Source organism: Alosa sapidissima, chromosome 5, assembly GCF_018492685.1.
Source record: "Alosa sapidissima isolate fAloSap1 chromosome 5, fAloSap1.pri, whole genome shotgun sequence".
Taxonomy (NCBI): domain Eukaryota; kingdom Metazoa; phylum Chordata; class Actinopteri; order Clupeiformes; family Clupeidae; genus Alosa; species Alosa sapidissima.
Genome location: NC_055961.1, coordinates 9621314 through 9642020, shown reverse-complemented (window position 1 = coordinate 9642020; position 20707 = coordinate 9621314). Strand labels below are relative to the sequence as shown.

General features: G+C 41.5%; 2 protein-coding genes across 3 annotated transcripts; one reads left to right on the top strand and one right to left on the bottom strand.

Moving 5' to 3' along the window:
• The first annotated feature begins 3562 nt into the window (after positions 1–3562).
• Positions 3563–6376, top strand: prdx5 (peroxiredoxin 5). The gene is made up of 6 exons (XM_042093695.1): positions 3563–3733; positions 4819–4953; positions 5097–5228; positions 5548–5586; positions 5695–5759; positions 6096–6376. Exons 1-6 carry the CDS (start codon positions 3644–3646, stop codon positions 6202–6204), a joined length of 570 nt encoding a protein of 189 aa, XP_041949629.1. The 5' UTR covers positions 3563–3643; the 3' UTR covers positions 6205–6376.
• Positions 6377–7738: 1362 nt separating this feature from the next.
• nxf1b (nuclear RNA export factor 1b) lies at positions 7739–20688 on the bottom strand. 2 transcript variants are annotated; one of them, XM_042091758.1, is made up of 21 exons: positions 20497–20688; positions 19279–19495; positions 18706–18901; positions 18417–18500; positions 17740–17844; positions 17555–17635; positions 17024–17093; positions 16551–16639; positions 16261–16368; positions 14783–14892; positions 11392–11428; positions 11159–11230; positions 10882–10937; positions 10672–10779; positions 10325–10383; positions 9841–9956; positions 9700–9742; positions 9527–9599; positions 9208–9390; positions 8040–8100; positions 7739–7904 (listed from the first exon to the last, which is right to left on the bottom strand). In XM_042091758.1, the coding sequence occupies exons 2-21, from the start codon at positions 19320–19322 to the stop codon at positions 7866–7868; spliced, it is 1734 nt and encodes a 577-aa protein (XP_041947692.1). In that variant the 5' UTR covers positions 19323–19495; positions 20497–20688; the 3' UTR covers positions 7739–7865. The 2 variants fall into 2 exon arrangements, with proteins under 2 accessions (XP_041947692.1, XP_041947691.1); XM_042091757.1 differs by lacking the exon at positions 20497–20688 and adding an exon at positions 20040–20431.
• Positions 20689–20707: the final 19 nt, after the last annotated feature.

The window sequence follows — 20707 nt, the reverse complement described above, 5'->3', positions numbered from 1 at the left end:
ATCTGATGCAACGGCATTGACTTGGCAAATCTGGCCTGCTGATCTCACTGCTTGGCCCCCTCATTGCTGCTTGCAGCTATATTTATTATTATTACGCTTCCGCCATGGGAGTCTATGGCAGCCCATAGAACCGTCTGGTAAAAAGTTGTGAAATTTGGCACACCGATTGGGGACAGGCCAATAATTAACTGCACCAAGTTTCATGCCGGCACCTCCAGCGCTCTAGCGCCACCAACAGGCCAAAGTTGGACGTGCGTTCATGCACGTAACTTTTGACCTGTTGATCCGATTTTTAAAAATGAGGTACCGTTGGAATCCTTGGACCAAGCCGAGTTCAACGCACTCTATGACGTCATTTTCCGCCATGATGGATTTTCCGCCATATTGGATTTTAGTGAAAGTGAAACTAATTTTTCACAGGTCACAAATTTTGTCCGATCGTCACCAAACTTGACACACATGATCTTCAGACCATGCCTCATTAATGCATTGTTTTTTGTCTTCGGAACTAAAACCGTTCGCGCGTAACAGCCAATCGAAGTTTGCGGCGAAGCCGCCAAACAGGAAGTGAGCTCATATCTCAGCAACCCATTCATCTGTCATAACCAAACTTAGTACACGTACTCAGGACCCAATCAGGGGGACGCTCAAGAAATCTGGTGACCTTTGACCTCTAGGGGGCGCTGTAATTAAGAAACATGCCTTTTGGCCTGTAGCTGCAGTTGTGTTTAGAATTAAAATGCACTAGTGGTGTCTGTTAATACTGTTGGAGGTCCTTAGGCCGACCCAAGCCAACTTGTGATGTCATCGTAATTGATTCGGCCGCCATATTGGATTTAATCAAAAACACGTACAAGTTTTCGCAGGTCACAAATTTCATCTGTTCTTCACCAAAATTGGTAGAGACCATCTTCAGACCATGCCTGATGAGTGCATTGCTTTCTGGAACAATTGACAGAAGCATTGACCTGTACCAGCCAATCGAAATTTGCGGCGAAGCCGCCAAACAGGAAGTGATTTCATATCTCAGCAACGCTTTCATGTATCAAAACCAAATTTAGTACATGTACCTCAGACCCCATCGGGAGGACGCTCAAGAAATTTGGTGACATTTGACCTCTAGGGGGCACCGTAATTGACAAAAATGCATTTTGGCCAGTTGTTGCTGATGCGCATTATTTTGCAATGGAAGTCAATGGCAGCCCATAGAACCGTCTGGTAAAAAGTTATACAATTTTGCACACTAATTGGGGACAGTCCAATAATTCATTTCACCAAGTTTCATGCCGGCACCTCAAGCGCTCTAACGCCACCAACAGGCCAAAGTTGGACTTGTGTTCACGGACGTAACTTTTGACCTGTTGACCCGAATGGCAAAATGAGGTATCATTGGAATCCTTGGGCCAAGCCGAGTTCAACACACCCTATGACGTCAATTGTTGACCTCTGTGTTTAAATCACAGCAAGTGTGATCATATCTCAGTCAATCTTTTATTTTTGATGTGAAACTGATGACAGCAAGTTCCATCTAGTTCATTCTAATGTGTGCGTGCAAGGGTGGGACGGGGTGGGATGGGCAGAGGCGGTTGCGGCGGTGGGCTGGCTGGGGGAGGGGGCTGCGACACTCAGCCCTGGTTCAGCCCCACAAAATCAGTTATGTTTTGATGTGAAACTTGACCTTGTAACTCAGCCAATCTTGGGTTGTATGGCATGGAACTTGCTGTGACTGCTTAACGCTTAAGAACGTAACTATCCGTAAAAGCGTACCGTCACACTTTTGTGTTTGGAATGTTGCTACATAAGTATTCTAATTGCTGCTTAACAATGGGCTACCACTGGTTGGCTAACATGGGCTGACATTGTACATTCTCAAAGTCAAAAATGGTCTCTCGCAAATCACTTTGCCACTACCATTTTGTTATGTCCACATTTTGCAGATCTAGTTTATATTATGATTGTGTGGTCGGGCTATACTGTACATGACAAAATCCACGGAAGTGGCAAGTATTGGGAAGACGTTTATTTACAGGAGGCTACAAATGTTTCTAGCTTCACTGCCATTTATTGCCATATTTCTGAATGTCAGTCATTACACCAAGCATAATAAAACAAGCAAAATGAGTGATTTTTCTAAATTAAATGATGATGTTATTCAGTGTTTAGTCAAATCTCATGGCCACTGAAAAGATGAAAATCAAAATGACCGCGAAATGTACGGAATGCTGGAAACAAACATCGTTCATTCACGAGCTATGAAGCTTTCAGTAACGCACGGCTCAGGAAACCTAGTTTGCTACATTCATGACATTAAAACTCGCACAAGAAATGCGCATACATCTTTATCTTGTCCCATTATAATCACAGCTTTATTTGCGCAATAGCAGTGCATCCATCAAGTCCGTCAATGCAAAACATTACAGCGACCGGCATCTCGAAGTTCATTCATTCAGAAAACATTCGTAGTATTTACAGACGCTATACAATTTCATCGATAATATTAGTCATGGCACATTTGAAAAGGCGTCAGCTTACTGATGAAGAGATCAGGGTTATTTTTACATCTAATGACGACTCTGATGTGGACATTGAACATCCGTCTGAGGTAAGAGCAGAGATATTTGCGTGTCCTGTTATCCTCGTGACAATTGTAACACGTTGTCAGCGCGACTTCATTTGCGTAATCAGGTGCATGCATGCAACACATGTGATCACATGATGAAAGCATGTGTGTGTGTGGTACTTTGCAATATTCACGTGAAATAAAACAGACCAGGGGCCTCATGTACAAAGCTTGCATACGCACAAAAATGCTGCGTACGTCACTTCTCATGCTCACGTGCGGATGTACGAAGGCTGACTTGAACGTGAGAATGTGAGGTCCTCCACGCAAACTTCATGTCTGGCGTAGGCCTACGCACATTTCCAATGTGTATCGTCAGTTGGCGACACTTAGAGGCAATGCAGCGCAACAACATTAGTTGATCGCGAGTCTAGGCCTTTATTTGCACAGTATATTGTGAAACGTGGGTTATTACAAATGATAACACTTCGAAAGTAGTTGACCTTTGACCTGTAGGGGGTGCTGCAATTAGCAATATTGCATTTTGATCTGTAGTTGCGATGTGTTTTATCAATCTTTTATTTTTGGATGTGAAACAGATGACAACATATTCCATCCAGTTCATTCTAATGCGTGGTAGGGCGGGGCGGAACGGGGTGGGACGGACAGGGGTGATTAGGTGGGGGGGCTGGCTGGCGGAGGCGGTGGCAATACTCAGCCCTGTTTCAGCCCTACAAAATCAGTTATGTTTGATGTGACACTTGTTGAAAGTGTTGATCGCGACTGTCTGCTGAGTTCTATCTTGTCGCCGTGGCTACTCCGGCCTATACTACTGCTTGGCCCCCTCATTGCTGCTTGCAGCTATATTATTAAAAATGTACTTGTCTTAACAAGTTATATTATATATTTTAGTTTTGATTGGAAACGAGTAACCTAAAACGGTCAGAGTGGCTGAGCAGGTGCAAATCCCGTTCATAGAGGCGGAGCTATCTAACTTGGGAACAGCCGGGTAGACTTTGTCCCGTCTCTTACGTGGAACCAACGCTCCGACGCCGTAAACTGTGGTTGCTGCAGATATAAACCATGAATACATCAGCGATCCTGAGAGGGACTCGAGCTGTCCACAGCATCAGATCGCTGCACACCACATTTTGTTTCAACATGCCAATTAAGGTAAAATTCATTAAACTCTGTGATATTCTGTGATCTCGAAGTTAGCTGCGTGCGAACTTGACCTTGGCAAAAGGCACATGTCGTGTTTTGGATAAAACAAATGCGCCTGCATGAATGGCCTATGCCAACATAACGGCGCAAATCCTGGGCCGCCATGCTGATGTTGTTTCACAGTAAATAGCCTAGGTTAGCCATTGTTTCGGGAACAAATGTAACATTTTGCAACGTGAAGCGCTAGTTTGTTGCGTTCAACAGCTAGCTAACTAGCTAACACAGCAGACTAGTTAACATCTTATCTGATCTTACATCTTATCTTGCACTCATCTAATCCGTGGTTATTTATTTAATACTAACCGGTGACTGACGTAGAAATGTAAGGCTATGCGTAGACGATGGGGAAAGTTACATTGCTAAGATGAGGCCAAAACCACGAACTAAACTATCATGCATGCATATTTTAATGTTGCGCATAACAGACATTAACGTTGCTTTATGATCTCTGAAAATAGTTATTTCTGACGTAGCCTAAGTAGGATGGCAAAAGGGAATCTTACTTGGCCTATGGAATTACTTTTTCTACTTTTTTGTGGCCTCTTTATTTTTTAATTGCATTTTGTTTTTTAAGCATATTCTCAGTGACTTTTGTGTTAAGATCGACTCAAAATACTTGAATACAATGCGTAAAAGCACACCGGAATTGATGCTGGCTACATTCCATTGCTTGGCGTGCTAGACTGGTGATGGCTTCTGTAATCGTATTCAGCATCCATTATTATGCGCATGTGCAGACAGCACGATGGCACTGTGGCGACATGTGAAGGTTAGGGAATGTAAACGGGACATCACGGTCTTCGGGCTCTGATGAAGACGTGGGAGGGAACATTATTTTTCCACGTAGGAATTTGTGAAACTGATCATTGACAGTTCATGAGCATAACGTGGGTGTAGAGCTGATGTCTGTCCTTTAAAAATGCTTTTTTAAGGGGAATTTTACTGCATTTGACTTTAGATAATATAATCCTTCAGTAGGCTACTATACACATGAAAACCTACTCCAAAATGCTCTACTAACTCTGTGTATTTAGATTGGAGAGGCTTTGCCTGCAGTGGAGGTCCAGGAGGGAGAGCCTGGGAAGAAGGTTTCCATGGACCAGCTCTTCAAAGGGAAGAAAGGTGTACTGTTTGCTGTTCCAGGAGCCTTCACACCAGGGTGCTCCAAGGTCTGTACTTTTGGCTTTCAAAATGACCCTCACTGATTATTGCAATACGCCTATAGATAGATGCTGGTCAAGATGCAGTTTCCTCATTCTATTCCCAAATTGTTGTGATGAGTTTAGTTTTTATTCCCATGTTCAACATTTAGACTCACCTCCCTGGGTTTGTGGAGCAAGCTGGGCAACTTCGGAGCAAAGGCATCCAGGAAGTAGCATGTGTCTCAGTAAATGATGCATTCGTCATGGCTGCTTGGGGCAAAGAACATGGAACAGACGGCAAAGTAAGTAGTGGACAAAATCAGATGTAACCTACCACTGTTTACACTGGGCCGTCAGCAGGTGCACGTATAACACAGAAAACCAAGTGTATCTGTAATGGTAGCCAACAGGTACAGTACACTAGTACTAGTCTATAGTGGACTACTACAGTATACAAGCGCTCAACTGATAGAAATGTGAACTTTCTGTCCTGTAAATGGTCTCAAAAGTAGTCATACTGTAAACTATTGTTAATAAATTGTACAGAATACAGATAATGTGTACCGATTTGCACTTTTTGTGTTTGAATTGTTGACACGAAAAATTCTTGTCAATCCGTAGGTGAGGATGCTTGCTGATCCCACAGGAGCTTTCACAAAAGTGAGTTGCTATTTTCCAATAAATATGTTTTATATTTAACATAAATAATGTTTTTATGTATGTTAAAATGTCCTACTTTCTTACTGAGGCCCTGCTCTTGTTATTTAGGCAGTGGACCTTTTACTGGACAATGATCAGCTTGTGCAAGTTCTTGGAAACCAAAGATCCAAAAGGTATGACAACTGTCTGTATTTCAGGCCTTAGTACAAATGTCGTCAATATTGTAAAACAGAAAACATTTGCACAAAAAAATGAAACCAGTGTACCACAAAAAACACGTATTGCTAACAAAGGGTTTACCCAGAATGCAGTTTTGTATGACGACAACCTCACATCCTGCAGCATTCAGCCTGTTCTAGACTGCTAAGAATGAAGAACGAATCAAATAGGTCAGCTGGATCAAATCCAAGGTCCGAGTTTAGCTGCAGTCCACTGGGTGGCAGGCTTCATTATAAAGGGCACATACTGTAGCTCGCACTCTGCTCATCCGTCTTGTCTGAACTCCTTAGGTACGCCATGCTGGTCGAGGACGGCGTGGTCAAGAAGATCAATGTGGAGCCTGATGGCACAGGGCTAACCTGTAGCCTGGCAACCAACATCCTATCAGATCTGGCTTAAGCCAAAGTCAGTTTACAACCCCCTCCATTGATGACTTGGCACTTAAAAGTCAGGTGAAAAGCTAAGACGCACAATTTAATTTTTTGCACATAGCTACGCAACTCATATTACTCAAAATGGTCGTTTACAATATGTATCATTGAGACAAATAAAGTACACCACTGTTGGAAAATGTTGAGCCTCTCAGAAAATGTTACTTTCCGATTAAAATCACATTAAATGCAGAAAATGCTTATGTTTATTGCAGCTGGTTTCTAATTAAATATTTACAGACATTCAAAAGTCCATTTTGAAATTGCCCATTATGTATTGCATCATCTTGTGAAATGATTAATTCATTACTAGGCAACCCTGTTTGTCTAACTGAGGTGGAAGCCATAAAATTGGCATATATAATTTTCATTATTATACGGCTCTTCACAATGCAAGTAGAACGAAGTTCTACCGGTCATTATTTTCACCTAAGGACCTCTAAATAATGACCGTTTTTCAGCAAAGGCAACAATGAAACGGTAACAAATAAATGTCGAGACATATCGTGGAGTTCATTTATTCGTTTTGGCAAGTAACCGTATAATAAGAGGGATAATGTATAGAACGTCGGGTCATTATTGGGAAAATAAGTCCTTAACAGAAAAGTGCAAAGTGGCTCTCAACAGGATTGAAGTGGAGAGGCTGGTGTTCATCTGCATGTCAGTCTCTAGTTAGAGAAACTCATACCTCGCATGTCCTCATTTAGCAGCCGTATAAAAATGTCACTCATCTTGATCAAAAATCAAAATATGAAAAGAACCAACACTGTACAAAGGGTGGCTGGGACAAAATTATGTGGACTCAGATGACATTTGGATCAAAGAGAACAGTTTAAAAATGCTGACCGAGCCCTTCATGTCAAGAGCAGTTGAGCAAATGTATTGATCCTAAGGCTTCAGACAAAGTGGTACATTTGTGCAGAGTAATTAAAATGACTTGCACAAGGAATGCCATCACTCCATTTTGCAAAACCCTGCCATCATTTGAACCTACCTCCATTTGTAGTATTACATTTCATCCCATCCTACTCCAGGACTATGATCTAAAAGGATCGCTCCATTTAATGCAAGACCGATTTAGGGAGGCAGTGGTCTGCTAGCATTCTGTGCCTAATAGTCTGGCCAGTGGAGTGACAGGATATCACCCCTCTTGAGCTGTCGTGGGAGCAGTTTGACCACAGGGCAAGAAAATAGCCAATTCAACTTGTGTAAAAAGTGCTCGAGACGGCACGAGAGATCATTTCTGCATATCATCTCAACAAATTCAACCCTACAACGCCAACGTCTACAAGGATTTACTGGAACTGCAAGGGTTCTGATAATCATTTCAACCACAAAAAGGAAAACTTTCTGACCGTATCTGTCTTGAGTATGGTCTTCTCACTGACATTTTTTGAGTGATTCCAAACTTTTGAATGGTAGTATATTTTTGAGGTGAAAGTCCTTTCTGGCAAACCACTTATTGTACCAACACTGTTAATTTACATAGAAGACAAAACAGGTTGGCAGACAACATTTTTATATTTTATTCATAATTCATAGTGCAAGACTTGGTTGTAAAATTCTATTGATGCTTGTAAAAATAAATGTACATCTATGTACATTTCATGACCAACGGAGGAAACATCTTCACTTTATAAAAGCGACATCTGGGATTTTCCCTTGAGCCTGCAAAAGAAAAAAAAATATTTTTAATGGCACATTCAAAAACATTTCCCTAGAGGGCACACTCAACCATAACCTTCACACAAATAAAGATCTCAAAATAAGATGTTTTGGGACAATGTGGATTTGTGTACTTACTTTAAGGTCAGTAAAAATTTTGGCAGCCCTGTCAAAATCCCACTCATTGTCCTGCAGGCACCTGGGGGTGGAAGGGTTGAAAGAATGAATTCAACCTGTTAAAGGAATTATCCGGAGTAAAATGCACTTTAGATCAATTTACGGATGATCGGGAGTACATATGTTGAGTTGACATCAAAATCATGTCATTCGGATGTGTTTTGAGAAAGTTCGATTTCACCGTTTTTAGTCAAAACTCGTTAGCCTGGAAGTGACCAGGGCATGTCATTTCGCTGCTACAAAACGCTATTTTTATACCTCTTCTACAGTTCCAAACAACATTACACTTAAGTGCTAGTGAGTAGAGGGTCCCTAAAGCCAAGCCGAAGTATCTTGAGGTCTTTATGTGGTCGGATAGAGAGTCCAGAATGAATTTCATCTAGCCAGTACCTTTCCGGAAATGTTGCTGCTGCAGCTGGCATCTTTAGGGGAAAGTCCGTAAGAGTCGACGTCGTGCATCACGTCGTTGCACGACATCACGTCACGTGACATTTTAAAAATTCCAACCTGTTAGTAAGCTAGGGTTTTCTGTTGCATACAACTTCGAAAGAAATACTGGACTATTTTTTTTTTTTTTTTTTAAACAAAGGCGACGAAATTGTGAATTTCCAGAGCATGTTACTCCACACTCGGCAATCGACTCCTACGGATTTTCCCCTACCTCAGGACCCTCGGTTTTGCTTTAGGGACCCTCTACTCACTACCACGTAAGTGTAATGTTGCTTGGAACTGTAGAAGAGGTATAAAAATAGCGTTTTGTAGCGGCGAAATGACATCCCCTGGTCACTTCCAGGCTAACGAGTTTTGACTAAAAACGGTAAAATCGAACTTTCTCAAAACACATCCGAATGACATGATTTTGATGTCAACTCAACATATGTACTCCCGATCATCCGTAAATTGATCTAAAGTGCATTTTACTCCGGATAATTCCTTTAACAGCAATGGCTGAACGCCAGACATTGTAAAACCACAAGATGGAAACAAAATGCCGAAAACTGTTATATATGGTGTTCCCAAAAAAGGACCCTTGTGCCTTACATATGAACGCTACAGCCAGCCTTCAAACCTGGCTGATTTAATGTTAAGCCGGGTTTGTCTGACCCCGGGTAAGAAACCCAACACTCACTTCTGAGACCACTCCAGGTTCATGCCGGACTGCACGGAGAAGGCGCTGAGCATTTCCTGCTGGGCGGCCGAGAGCGTGGGCACAGGGCTGCTGGAGGGGGTCGGCGCGGGAGCCACAAACGCTTTCCGGATCTCCTCCGTCGTGGCGTTCCGTACGAACATCTCATCATTCACTATGCACAGACTGCAGGCCGCACCGCACAGCAGACCGATCGGTAGGTCAAAGAGAAATGTAAGCTGGTTTTAAGTTCATCTGTTTTGTCAGTTTTAACTAACCAAATGTGAACATCTTTTGCATCATAGCAGTTTTCTGCTCTTACCTTGAATTTCCTGCTGGTACAGCAATGAAGACACGTGAGAATGCTCTGAAGGTCTCCCGGCATTTACCATCCACTAGTATGAGTAAAGTTAAAATTAAACAAATAGTTTTACTATCAATACTTCAACTGGAATCTAATGAATATGTGAGACAAAATAGCATGTATTTTTTCACCTTCTTTGAACACTCCACTGACAGTGAATGACAAGAGCGTATTCTATAGAGAGTGAGACACAAAAGTCAAAGTTAGGAAATCACACACACAATGAAATTATATTCCACATACCGAGAATTGAATTTGGTATGTATACTCACTGTGAAGGTGTTCACGTCAACGTTGAAAGAGGCAATATCATGTTGTGTTTTGGGCAGTTCGTTTAGAAAGGCCACCACATTAAGACGTGTGTGCTTCAAAAGTCGAAACCGGGTGGCTGCATAGCAAAAACAAGAGTTTGGCAAACCGTCGGTCATACATGCTTTAAAGTGCAATATGTGAGGCTCGATGGCGTTTTAAGGCCTCACTGTCGCCTTCAAGGCAGCGCTGCGACCGCCGATTTCAAGGCACCTAACCCTAACCTTAACCCTAGTGCCTTCCATGCAGCGTTGTCTGGAAGACGACTTTGGGGGCTTAAAACATCATGACACATACGAGTCTCCGGATCGGGGTCGGGGGACAGCCATTCTCCCATTTACAAGTTAGTTTACAATCAAAATGACTTCAAAGCTATTAAGGTATGTGCATAGGATGCCTTTTAAGATACAGAACTATAAAATAAAAAAAAGGTGGGAATGTACTTACTTGGGTCTTTGAGTCTTTTCAGATTGCGACTGTCTTTTTGATAGTCTCCTAAAGTACATCTAAATTAAAATAAAAGTATAAAATATAAATGCATAATATAAAGAAAAAAGTATAAAATACCAGTAATTAGTCAGAGGTCTTATAGAGGAACGATCTGCAGAATACACCATCATATCAATCCAATGCTTGTCAGAAAAATTAAGGTTACATGTACATACATACAGGTTACTACATGTCTAACGACATGCATAATGACGTGGAATAACATCACGGTCATGGGCACGGGCATGACTGCAACATTAATACACGTAAAGAGTGACCTATACAGAGGAGTGCATGATGCCTACTTGGAGGGGTTCTGCGCGAAGAAGGGGATGGAGAGAGAGAAGGTGGCACTGTCGTGGTAGGCATCCAGGAGGGGCTGTCTGTCAGCAGAGTCGTACACGCTGTAGTACCTGAGGGGGGCAGGGACAGATCAGCACCCTCATACTCTAACTCATCTCCACATGCTTCACTAATACACAAACAGACAGAGCGCATGAAGCAAATTATCTTACTGTGTTAGGAAGATCAGGATCGGAGTCTTGATCTCTTCTGAGGCAAAGTAACTGGGCTGTATGGTGAGGATGAAAAAAATAATAATTATTTGTAATGAAAGCCATTTATAACAGCATTACAGAGCACAAAAAGGGGGAATTGAGCTTGATATTTCCTTCCAACATGTTCTATTTGGCTCCAGTTTGGAGAAATATTTTCATTTTTGCACACCCTCATGAGCTTTATTTGACATACAGCATAACATGTTTTTTGACACACAAAGCAGGCTGCCATTACCTTACACGGCGGCAGTACCGCAGGGGTTACTTCAAGGTCAAACACAATGGGAGCGGGGAGTTCGTTTCCATCCTATGGCACACACATGAAAGTCTGAGTAATATCCACCTCCAGAGCACCGGCCTAGTTATCGATTATACTACTTATTGACACAATAAAGCAAATTCTCAAAGAAATGACTTGGACATCAAATTTGGTTAATGAAAATAAATGATGCATTGTAAAGGACATACCAGCTTCAGAAGTCTGGGAAGTCTCTCCCGAACAGCACTGTTCATCATTCAAAGATACAAGAAAACACAAAGAACATAGAAATTACATAACTGATCATTATTAGAGATCATAATTGATCTCTCCCTTTTTGAGCTTGCTCGCACACACACACACAAAACTCCACAGTCCAGAGAATTACAGAGATGTAACCGATAACATTTGCCACTTCCTAAGTCAGACTTTATTCCTGCAATGCGTATTTACATGAAGGCCCTCAACTTCCTGAGCCCAGACATTCCACTCTGCCTAGCAGTCCTACCCCAGAAAATACACCATTCACCACAGAAGACCAGGTACAGTAGAGGAACCTACTGCAAGCTACACGGATCCATGGACTTATGGATTCACTTCAGACAATGTTATCTGCAGCTGTTCAGTTCTGTGATACAGATATGGTGTCCACACAAGAACCACCAGAACCGTTAAGCATCTAAGCATGTGACACAAAAGACGAGTCTATACCAGACTGACCCATGCAGCACCACGTAAAGCAATCGTCTCAACAATAGCGTATGCAAATCAAAAAACATTTACAACGTTAAAAAACCACACACTGAAGTAGCAAAACACTCAGTGCATGCAAGTTGCAGAAATATATAAAACAATTGAGCTAAACCCAGCTGTAGCTGGAATTAAGTGATATCGCATTAGAATTAAATATTTTTTAAGCAGCACTATCACACCCAAATGTGCACGCCCACTCTTTAAACCTCTTAAAAATGTTTGCAGAGTAACTTCAGCAAATTCAATAATAATGATATCAATAATAATAATAATAATAATAATAATAATAATAATAATAATAATTAAAAAAAACCTCTACCCCCAACCTCATCCCACCACCCACCAAATCATCTACTTACCCCTCAACGATACTCACCACCGTCCCCCCGACGTCTGAGGAGATGGACTAGGGCATGGGGGGTGGTAACTGGTAATGAGCGTGCAGCTGCTGCCCACTCCACAAACGAACTGGGCAAGGCAGTGTGATGATACACAGAGGCAACTTATTGGGCAATGCTGCCGAGCAATGTTGTTCGGGAACTTGACCACTAATATTAGTCAACACATTTTTATCTGGAGAATTTAATCAGTGGGAAGCAGTCAAGATCATTTAATCGGAACACTAGGAACTAATTATGTGATAGCCCAGCCAGGTTGCTCGAAAAGTTGCCCCATGCAGCATCATTTAAAAGGGCCACAGGGCTCTCGAGGAGGAAAACTCAAATGAAACTCATGTGTGAGGGTAACTATCAAACACCTTAGCCCATGAAGAGACTGACTACATGAAGATGAGAATGTTAGATGCTGTCAGATCTGGGACAACTATGTTTGGAGAAAAGAAGCCTAAAACAGTCGAGACAAAGTTGCCGTTCAGTAAAGCAAACAGAAAGTAAATTAATAGTATGGTAAAAGTTAAAAATTTAAACTAGCTCAGTATCTTTTTTTTTTTCGGTTGTTGTCAATGTTGTGTGTAAATGAAACATGCAAAGATAAGAAAGAAAATGCCAAGCAAGGGTATCAAATTAAGTTTATTGTACTTTAATGAGTACAATGAAGAGGTGTTAAAAAGCATGAAGGAAAGAATGTTAGTGGCAAAGAAAATGCTGCATTTTTCAGCACTGGATATGATGGGGGAGGAAAGTGCCCAACAAAGCCATATGGAATGAAGAGAAATTTAGCGCCAAGCATTCTCCCACTACAGAGCACAGACTCCTAGAACTGGAGTTTTGCCACGTTACTGGATTTGTCTCCATAATACTAACCAAGGACCCTTTAGCTCTCTAAGAGTTAGCACAATGTCCTCAGTAAGCATCCCACATACGAATCATCACAAATGCACTGTGTAATGTTTTTGACTGTAATGTGCCCACAGCAGGATGGGAACAGCAAGCCAGCAGCCTGGTGCTGCATTCAGCAGGAACAGAGCTCCAACATAGCGCCATAGTCAACCCTCGCTCACAGAGGTGCCCTTCTACTCTGTGGCATCAAGATAACTGCCCTTGCCACCTCTGCCCTGGAGCGCAGTGCCCGCTCACGATCAGGAATGGGTCCCTGTGTCTCCAGTTCGTTGGATGCATAGACTATTGACCGTTTCAAGAGAGTTCCATTATCAGCATCGTGGTTGTTCCCACAAGGCTTCCGTTTTAACATTCCATATGTTATCTTAATGAAGCGGAAGTAGATTGGGAACAAAATAGAACGTTCAAGCATTGTTTTGGTTTTTCTTGTTGAAAGGGTCTATACATAGTCTATGGTTTGATGCATCGCTCTGACTGTTTGCCCACATCTCGCTTCTCTGTGAAGTGAGACTGATAAGGCCAGTTGTGTGGCTGTGCCTGCCTTAGGTTGTCCCAGAAATTCAAGGTGGGATCTTACCCGTCACTGGCTAACCAGCCTTCTTCACTGGCCAAAAGAGCGATGGTGATGGATCACTGGGCAGACTGCGTCAACATGGGCAGAGGCTTAAAGCATCTGGCAAATGGCTGGTGTTTGAAAAATATTAGGAAATTTTACTTCCTTGGTTGCTGGTCAAAGTGACAGATGAAAATTAAAAGCACACATTTTTTTGGAGCACACTTCAGTGTGCTTATAGAAATGGCTTCTGTTTTCAATTTAGAATTACTAAGTTGTGTAGTGGCATCTGTAGAGGGGAGAATGGCCTAAATGTTGTGTGAAAGGACAAGAGAAGAAGCTCATTAAAGAAGCGCAAGGCAGAGAAGAGATAGTGATTAAAAAAAAAGCCCTAAAATCATTAAGTTGAAAATCAGTGATATTGCACTTCCTGGTCAGAGGTGCATGTCGAGTCAGAGGAGAGGAGTTGTGATTGGTTACTGGGGCAGTGGCTGGAAATTAGTGACCGTGTTGAATAAGTATGGTCAGGTGGCTGGTGTTACGAGAGGGATACTAGCAGGTAACCAACACCTAGTGGGCTCTGCTGTTTTGGTTAACAGAGAGAAGCTAGTGGTGTGGTGATTTAAGTTTTATCATACGACACTGGTGTGGCTGTCCAGTGTTCACCTTAAATTTCAATGTTCATGTTCACGGCAAGTCACTCTGAACAAGGGACAACAGCAGCAAAGTTTTCTGCAAGCCACATGACAATGTGACAATAACACAATATACACTACATACATAATTTTACATCCATCTTCAGTACCATGCTGCTGTAACCTGGCTCACCTACACCTTTTATAGACATACTTAATGAGACCTTCTATCTATTCCATATCATGGAAAGGCTACAAGATGTTAATACATCTAAAAAAGGGCATAACAGTGACAAGTGCCATTCACTTGTATTGTCAACATGTTTTTCATGTTCACCATGGCGGCTTATACCGGACTAACCTGATGTACATGGCCTGGTCCTTAAAATGCTGACACACAGGGTTTCCTTCTAACCACAGCTCTGCAAGTTTGAGGCCTTTCAGCTTATCCAGCTCCCTTTCAGTTTTGATCTGTACAAACAAAAAAACACCCATCAGAATGTTCACACAAACCAACACTCTCAGGACCACTCTACAAATCACTATCAGTTTTTTGGAGGGATTTTCAAGCCTTTATTGACAGGCAGTTCCCTCCAGGAATTTTGCAGGCCTTTTTTTTTTTTTATTGTTGCGTTGTTGTTTGATTGTTGATCCTAAAATGCCTGATTTCGCAGCAATCTTTCTAAAAGATTGTGATGGAACTTGTGGTGCCTTTGGGCATTTGTTGCAAAGAAATAGCAACAAATGCCTAAAGAAATTACAATTTGTTTTGTTTTTGTTTGAATTTTTCTGTTGCATTTGAACATTTTGTTTGACTGATCTAGTGAAAATCACACTGTTCTGATTTTTTTGTAAATGAAGAAATGCTTTGGCTGGGGTAATTCACTAAGCAGTATACCTTTTTTAAAATGAAACAAACAGAACAAAATTGTCCAAATAATATTTTAAAGGGTATGGTTGAAAAACAGGAAAAGCTATAAAAAAAAACTAAAAATTGGTTGAATGACTGAATGATTCTTGTGATGCCAGTTTGTAGGTTGTAGCCTAAAACAGAGACTAAGTACTCATGGGGAGTGAGTATGACAATTGATGTAAAGGGACTCGACCATTATGACGTTTTTTTTTGTTATAGAATTGTGAAGAGAGGTAAGCTTCCTGTTGCATATTCATACAAGAGGATAAGAGCAATAAAGCCGCAAATTACTAAATTTACTCCTCTCATTACTTCCAGTGAGAAGACTTTGTTTTTGGACGACCTCAAGAGCTGCTGTGTGTTCTGTTGTAAAAGAGATAGCTTACACTCGACAATTAACAAAGCAGTCAGTTGTCAGTCATGGTCTGAGCGAGTACAGGTAACATTTCTACAAGCTTAACATCTCAAACAGCTGAGGACAAGTCAGCAGAATAACAATGCAGGTCTTCAACAATTATTTTTGTTGCTAAGCCTATGCGTTAATCATTGTCTGTAAAAATGAGTGTGGTGCGAGGTACTGATGTGATTGGTCAAATTTGTCTGGAAACTATGATGATTGGTCAAATTTGCAGAAAAGTAGCGGTGGTTGGACAAAATGCATTAATTGCTACAATCGCAACATTGCGATATCCTGGTGGGACTAGACAGGACAGTAGAGAGAAGAAAGGAGGTAGGAGAAAGATAGAGAGATGGGGACCAAGAAATGAGCACGGGTCATAGATAGATATAGATAGATAGATAGATAGATAGATAGATAGATAGCCAAGGGGAAATTCCTGTACATGGGGCAGACATTACCAATGTGTTATGTTTCCCCCAGCACTATCAAAGCTTTCATGCACTAACAATATTGACCACACTCTCACCTCGTTTTGGGAGAGATTCAAAATCTTCAGGTTTGGCACCTTGCTGACAATACTGGAGAAGTCATCGAGACGGTACAGTCGGTTATTGCTCAGGTTTAAACACAACAGCTGTAAAGGGAAAAGATTGAAGAGGAGACTGCAAATTAGAAGGGACAAGGAGATTGTTAAATTTCATTATGTAGTCAGATCATACAGACTACATTGTGTGTTGGGTTGTTCCTTTTTGAGACATGAGAAGCAAGCAGAAGAAATTCTGTTTACGCTCTAAATAAATGCACATCATGTCTTACCTCTGGAATGTTTTCTTCAATAATCTTAATAACTGCCTGCATAGAACTCTTCCTTGTCAACACCACCTCTATGTTCTGAGATACCAGGTCTGTGGGAAAGGAAAAGGAATTGTTAATATCATAAGCAAAACTCTAGGAAGGGGTCTAACCACTGTTTAGGTGAACCAACTTTGTTGTCATTACAATGGACATATGTTGGTGGGATGCAGTAAATAAGGTTTGGTTTGGTAACTTTAACTGCCTTGTGCAATCCAGAAGCTTTTTTTATGTAGTGCATTTATCTCAAAATAACATTATTTTCTTTTACTTTTAGCAGTTTTCTACTTCAACCACTGGTCATATGAAAACCCAATTACTGACAATGACATTACAAGGAATGTATGATGCCCATCTATTATGAGACCTTTGGAACAACAGTGTATTCCTGTATAACTACAATATAAGCCCAACAACAACAAAAAACATTTTCTTACCAGGATCTATCCTTATATTATTCAGATCAAGAGCTTGTTGGGAGCCATCAAAACGCTTGGCCATACATTGCTAAAAATAGGAGAAAAAAAAGAAATTCAACCCAAGAAATAATTCAAGATTGAAAAACATGATCGGTTTCTACCAGACACAGAACACCGCTGTCAGGGGCGGAGTGAAATCATGATGTATATGATATGGTATACCAGAGCATAGCATATGTATAGTATAAGTATATATACTCTTTTGATCCCGTGAGGGAAATTTGGTCTCTGCATTTAACCCAATCCGTGAATTAGTGAAACACACACAGCACACAGTGTACACACAGTGAGGTGAAGCACACACTAATCCCGGCGCAGTGAGCTGCCTGCATCAACAGCGGCGCTCGGGGAGCAGTGAGGGGTTAGGTGCCTTGCTCAAGGGCACTTCAGCCGTAGCCTACTGGTCGGGGCTCGAACTGGCAACAGACTGCTAACCAGTAGGCCACGGCTGCCCACAATATTTGGATTTGTGTTTACTATGTTTTGCACCTTTAAGTGTTCAAGATCTTCTGGTTTTAACTCGGCGTTGATGAAGGGAGGGGGAGGGCAGGAGTTCATCAGAACAGTCACCTGGAATTAACAAAGTCTCTTTTAGACATGAATCTTTGCTAGATGATATTTTCTTTCAATAGATAGTAGATAAATAAACAGCTGTAGTAGTAAAACTGAAGTACCTTATAACCATCTTTATCTGTGATCTTCCGTGACACTTTTGTTAACGCACTTGCAGTCATGGAGTCCTCTACATAAAACATAGCTCTATTGCCATCTGTATGATACTGTGGACATAAAAGCATGACTTGCAATCATTAAATGTGAACAACAATTCCAACTTTTCAAGCAACTCACCTAGCAACTAGGGACATGACCTAAGAAACACAACTATACTAATTCACATAGTCATTGCATAGTAATTGTTCACATTTTCCAACATTACTTCTTTCTTTTTGGCCTAGTTGTTGCCATTGCTTGAAGTATTTGGTTTGTATAGAAATATGTTTGGTTTTCAAGACAATTTTGTGTCAACAAAAGCTAAAATAATAAATATTTTATCTAAATCGATGGACTCTAATTACTTTGATTGTTTTGTATTATAATTTGTGTTTACTATGTTTTAGAGAGGACTGAACCCCTTAGTACTATTATGAGTCATTGTCTGTGCTTCTATGTGTGTGTGTGTGTATAAGAACTCTTTAATGCAAATCAATTTTACCTATGGCTATCGGTAAAAATAAAACAGCCTGAATCTTAACCTACCACGCATTAATTGATTCCAATTTGGCATCATGTATGTACAGTACCCAATAAGTTTAAACACAGAATTTGGATAAGGGAGAAATATAAAACTCACATGAATAGGATGGAATGGCACAGAGCACAGACCTCGAAGCGCTGTCAGTAGCCATTCCTTGTCATACTTTTTACCATGTGGAATCTGGGAAGAAATGATAGCATTCACTTTAGCAAAGAACGTTCTGCACTCTTCAGAGATAAAAACAAACAAACAAACTGGCCTGAATCAGTATGGACAAAATGTCTTTTTTATCTCTTGATGTAACAGATTGCAGCTAGTGGTGTGAAAAGTACAGCTACGTCTCTTCCATGTTTTTAAAACATAATTTAAGGATTAGCAAACTCACACTCATTTTAAACCAGTTCTTTCGTCCATTTCCTCCTCCACCGCCGCTGCCACCTCCACCTCCTTGTCTGCCTGCATGACTTCGATATGTAAAACCACCACCACCACCACCTCCTCCTCCTCCTCCTCCTCCACCACCACCTCCTCTATCACCTCCTCTTCTGCGATTACGTCCATTAGGCCTTCCATATGGGTTACTATAACAATGAATAGAATGACAAAATTATAAACAAACAAGGGTTTATATAGACATACATACAAATCAATCACAGAAATATACAAAGAATGACCCGCAGGGGCAGCCGTGGCCTACTGGTTAGCGCTTCGGACTTGTAACCGGTAGGCCACGGCTGAAGTGCCCTTGAGCAAGGCACCTAACCCCTCACTGCTCCCCGAGCGCCGCTGTTGTTGCAGGCAGCTCACTGCGCCGGGATTAGTGTGTGCTTCACCTCACTGTGTGCAGTGTGTTTCACTAATTCACGGATTGGGATAAATGCAGAGACAAAATTTCCCTCACGGGATCAAAAGAGTATACTATACTATACAGAGATATTTCACACAAATACAAACTCACTATCTGCGCTGCGAGCCGTCATCTTGTGGACCATCATCCATCATGGCTATGTCGCCATCGTTCTCTTCAAACTTTCCCTTGGACCCAGCACCACTAGCCCCACCGTGTCCTCCGCGATGCCTCGATCTTGAACCATGTTCACTATATATGGGCGCTCTGAAGGGACCCCTGCCTTTCCGAACGCGGTGCTTTGGACCTCCAACTCGATCGTCGTGTTCTGAATCACAAATAAAGAGGTCCAGATGAGCTGTGCAATTCCAAGTTAGATACAATTCGGCTTCCGTACGTTAACGTACTTGAACAGCTAGCTTATCGTTATATGATAAACATTCAACAAGTAGTGGCATGCTGTCATACTTTATATAGCAATTATACAGTATAACTACAAGTCAGAGGAAATGTGATTAAATAACAGTTAATTCCTTGCCATTCTAAGTAACGTTGGGCCATTCTGAAAGACGTGCACGCATGCTGAAGTAGCTGCTACCAAGCAATACGTTGGCTAACCAACAGGCAGGCTAGAACTAGCTGCAAGCTGTGTTCGAAGTATGAACTCACGAAAGGCCACCAACGTAAACCATCTGTCGATGGTTTGGTTGTACACCGTGACTGTTTGGCAAGTGAATGGCTAAATATGGTGAAAATAATAGGTTAACTCAAAGCAATTAAAGTGATATACACTGACCAACTCAGGAAAGTTAACACATAACGTGGATGGCTAACTAGCGCAGTTAGCTAGGGAACAACTCATGCATTCTTACCACTGTGGTAACGGGAATCATCAACCATTGTCGTTAGTTTTCGGGCGTCCGCGCCTGGGTAATGGTTCGTAGCCACTGACTATAGTTGATTTGTTACAACCATGTGTGTTAATATGTTGTTTCCAAATGTTTAAACTTTTTCTCTAAATAGTTGTTGGAACAAAGGCCCTTGCTTTGTTTCTTTGAAAGCTAGCTAAAGCTAACTCAAAGTGATTACAGATTGGGCATGCGCATTCCAAACTGTTAGCATGGCCATGTTCAAACCGAATGTGACATGCGCAGTACACAACATGAAAGAACATGAATCCGATATCTAGAATAGACATAGGCCTACTTGCTCAACTGTACACCTTTATGTACACTGGGATATTGGTTTTATCGGTGTATCCTGGTCCTCCCCATTAATTTATATGACAACAGTGCATGTTTAGCATGTGCCATAAGTATGAAGGCCTACCTATGTCTAGCTCTACCTGTACACAAACGGCCACACATGTAACGTAGCATGTTGTCCGACGTCAGTCGTTCTTGAACACACTGGTGGCCGTCTCCTCCCTCCTTCATGCCAAATACATTTGCCCAATTTTTGGCACACTACTTCGTGCTTCTTTACGGATGTGACATGTTTTCTTACAAACTCTGTGCTCTAAAATAGGGATTTCTTGTTA

Excerpts from the sequence above, each read along its gene's own strand:
- prdx5 (XM_042093695.1), top strand. The coding sequence starts at position 3,644 with ATGAATACATCAGCGATCCTGAGAGGGACTCGAGCTGTCCACAGCATC. Across the intron at positions 3,734-4,818 it reads GTTTCAACATGCCAATTAAG|ATTGGAGAGGCTTTGCCTGC; the intron begins GTAAAATTCATT and ends CTGTGTATTTAG. Across the intron at positions 4,954-5,096 it reads TCACACCAGGGTGCTCCAAG|ACTCACCTCCCTGGGTTTGT; the intron begins GTCTGTACTTTT and ends TTCAACATTTAG.
- nxf1b (XM_042091757.1), bottom strand. The coding sequence starts at position 20,067 with ATGGTTGATGATTCCCGTTACCACAGTG. Across the intron at positions 16,369-16,550 it reads TTGAAGAAAACATTCCAGAG|CTGTTGTGTTTAAACCTGAG; the intron begins GTAAGACATGAT and ends TTCCCTTTACAG. Across the intron at positions 9,743-9,840 it reads TTGACGTGAACACCTTCACA|AATACGCTCTTGTCATTCAC; the intron begins GTGAGTATACAT and ends CACTCTCTATAG.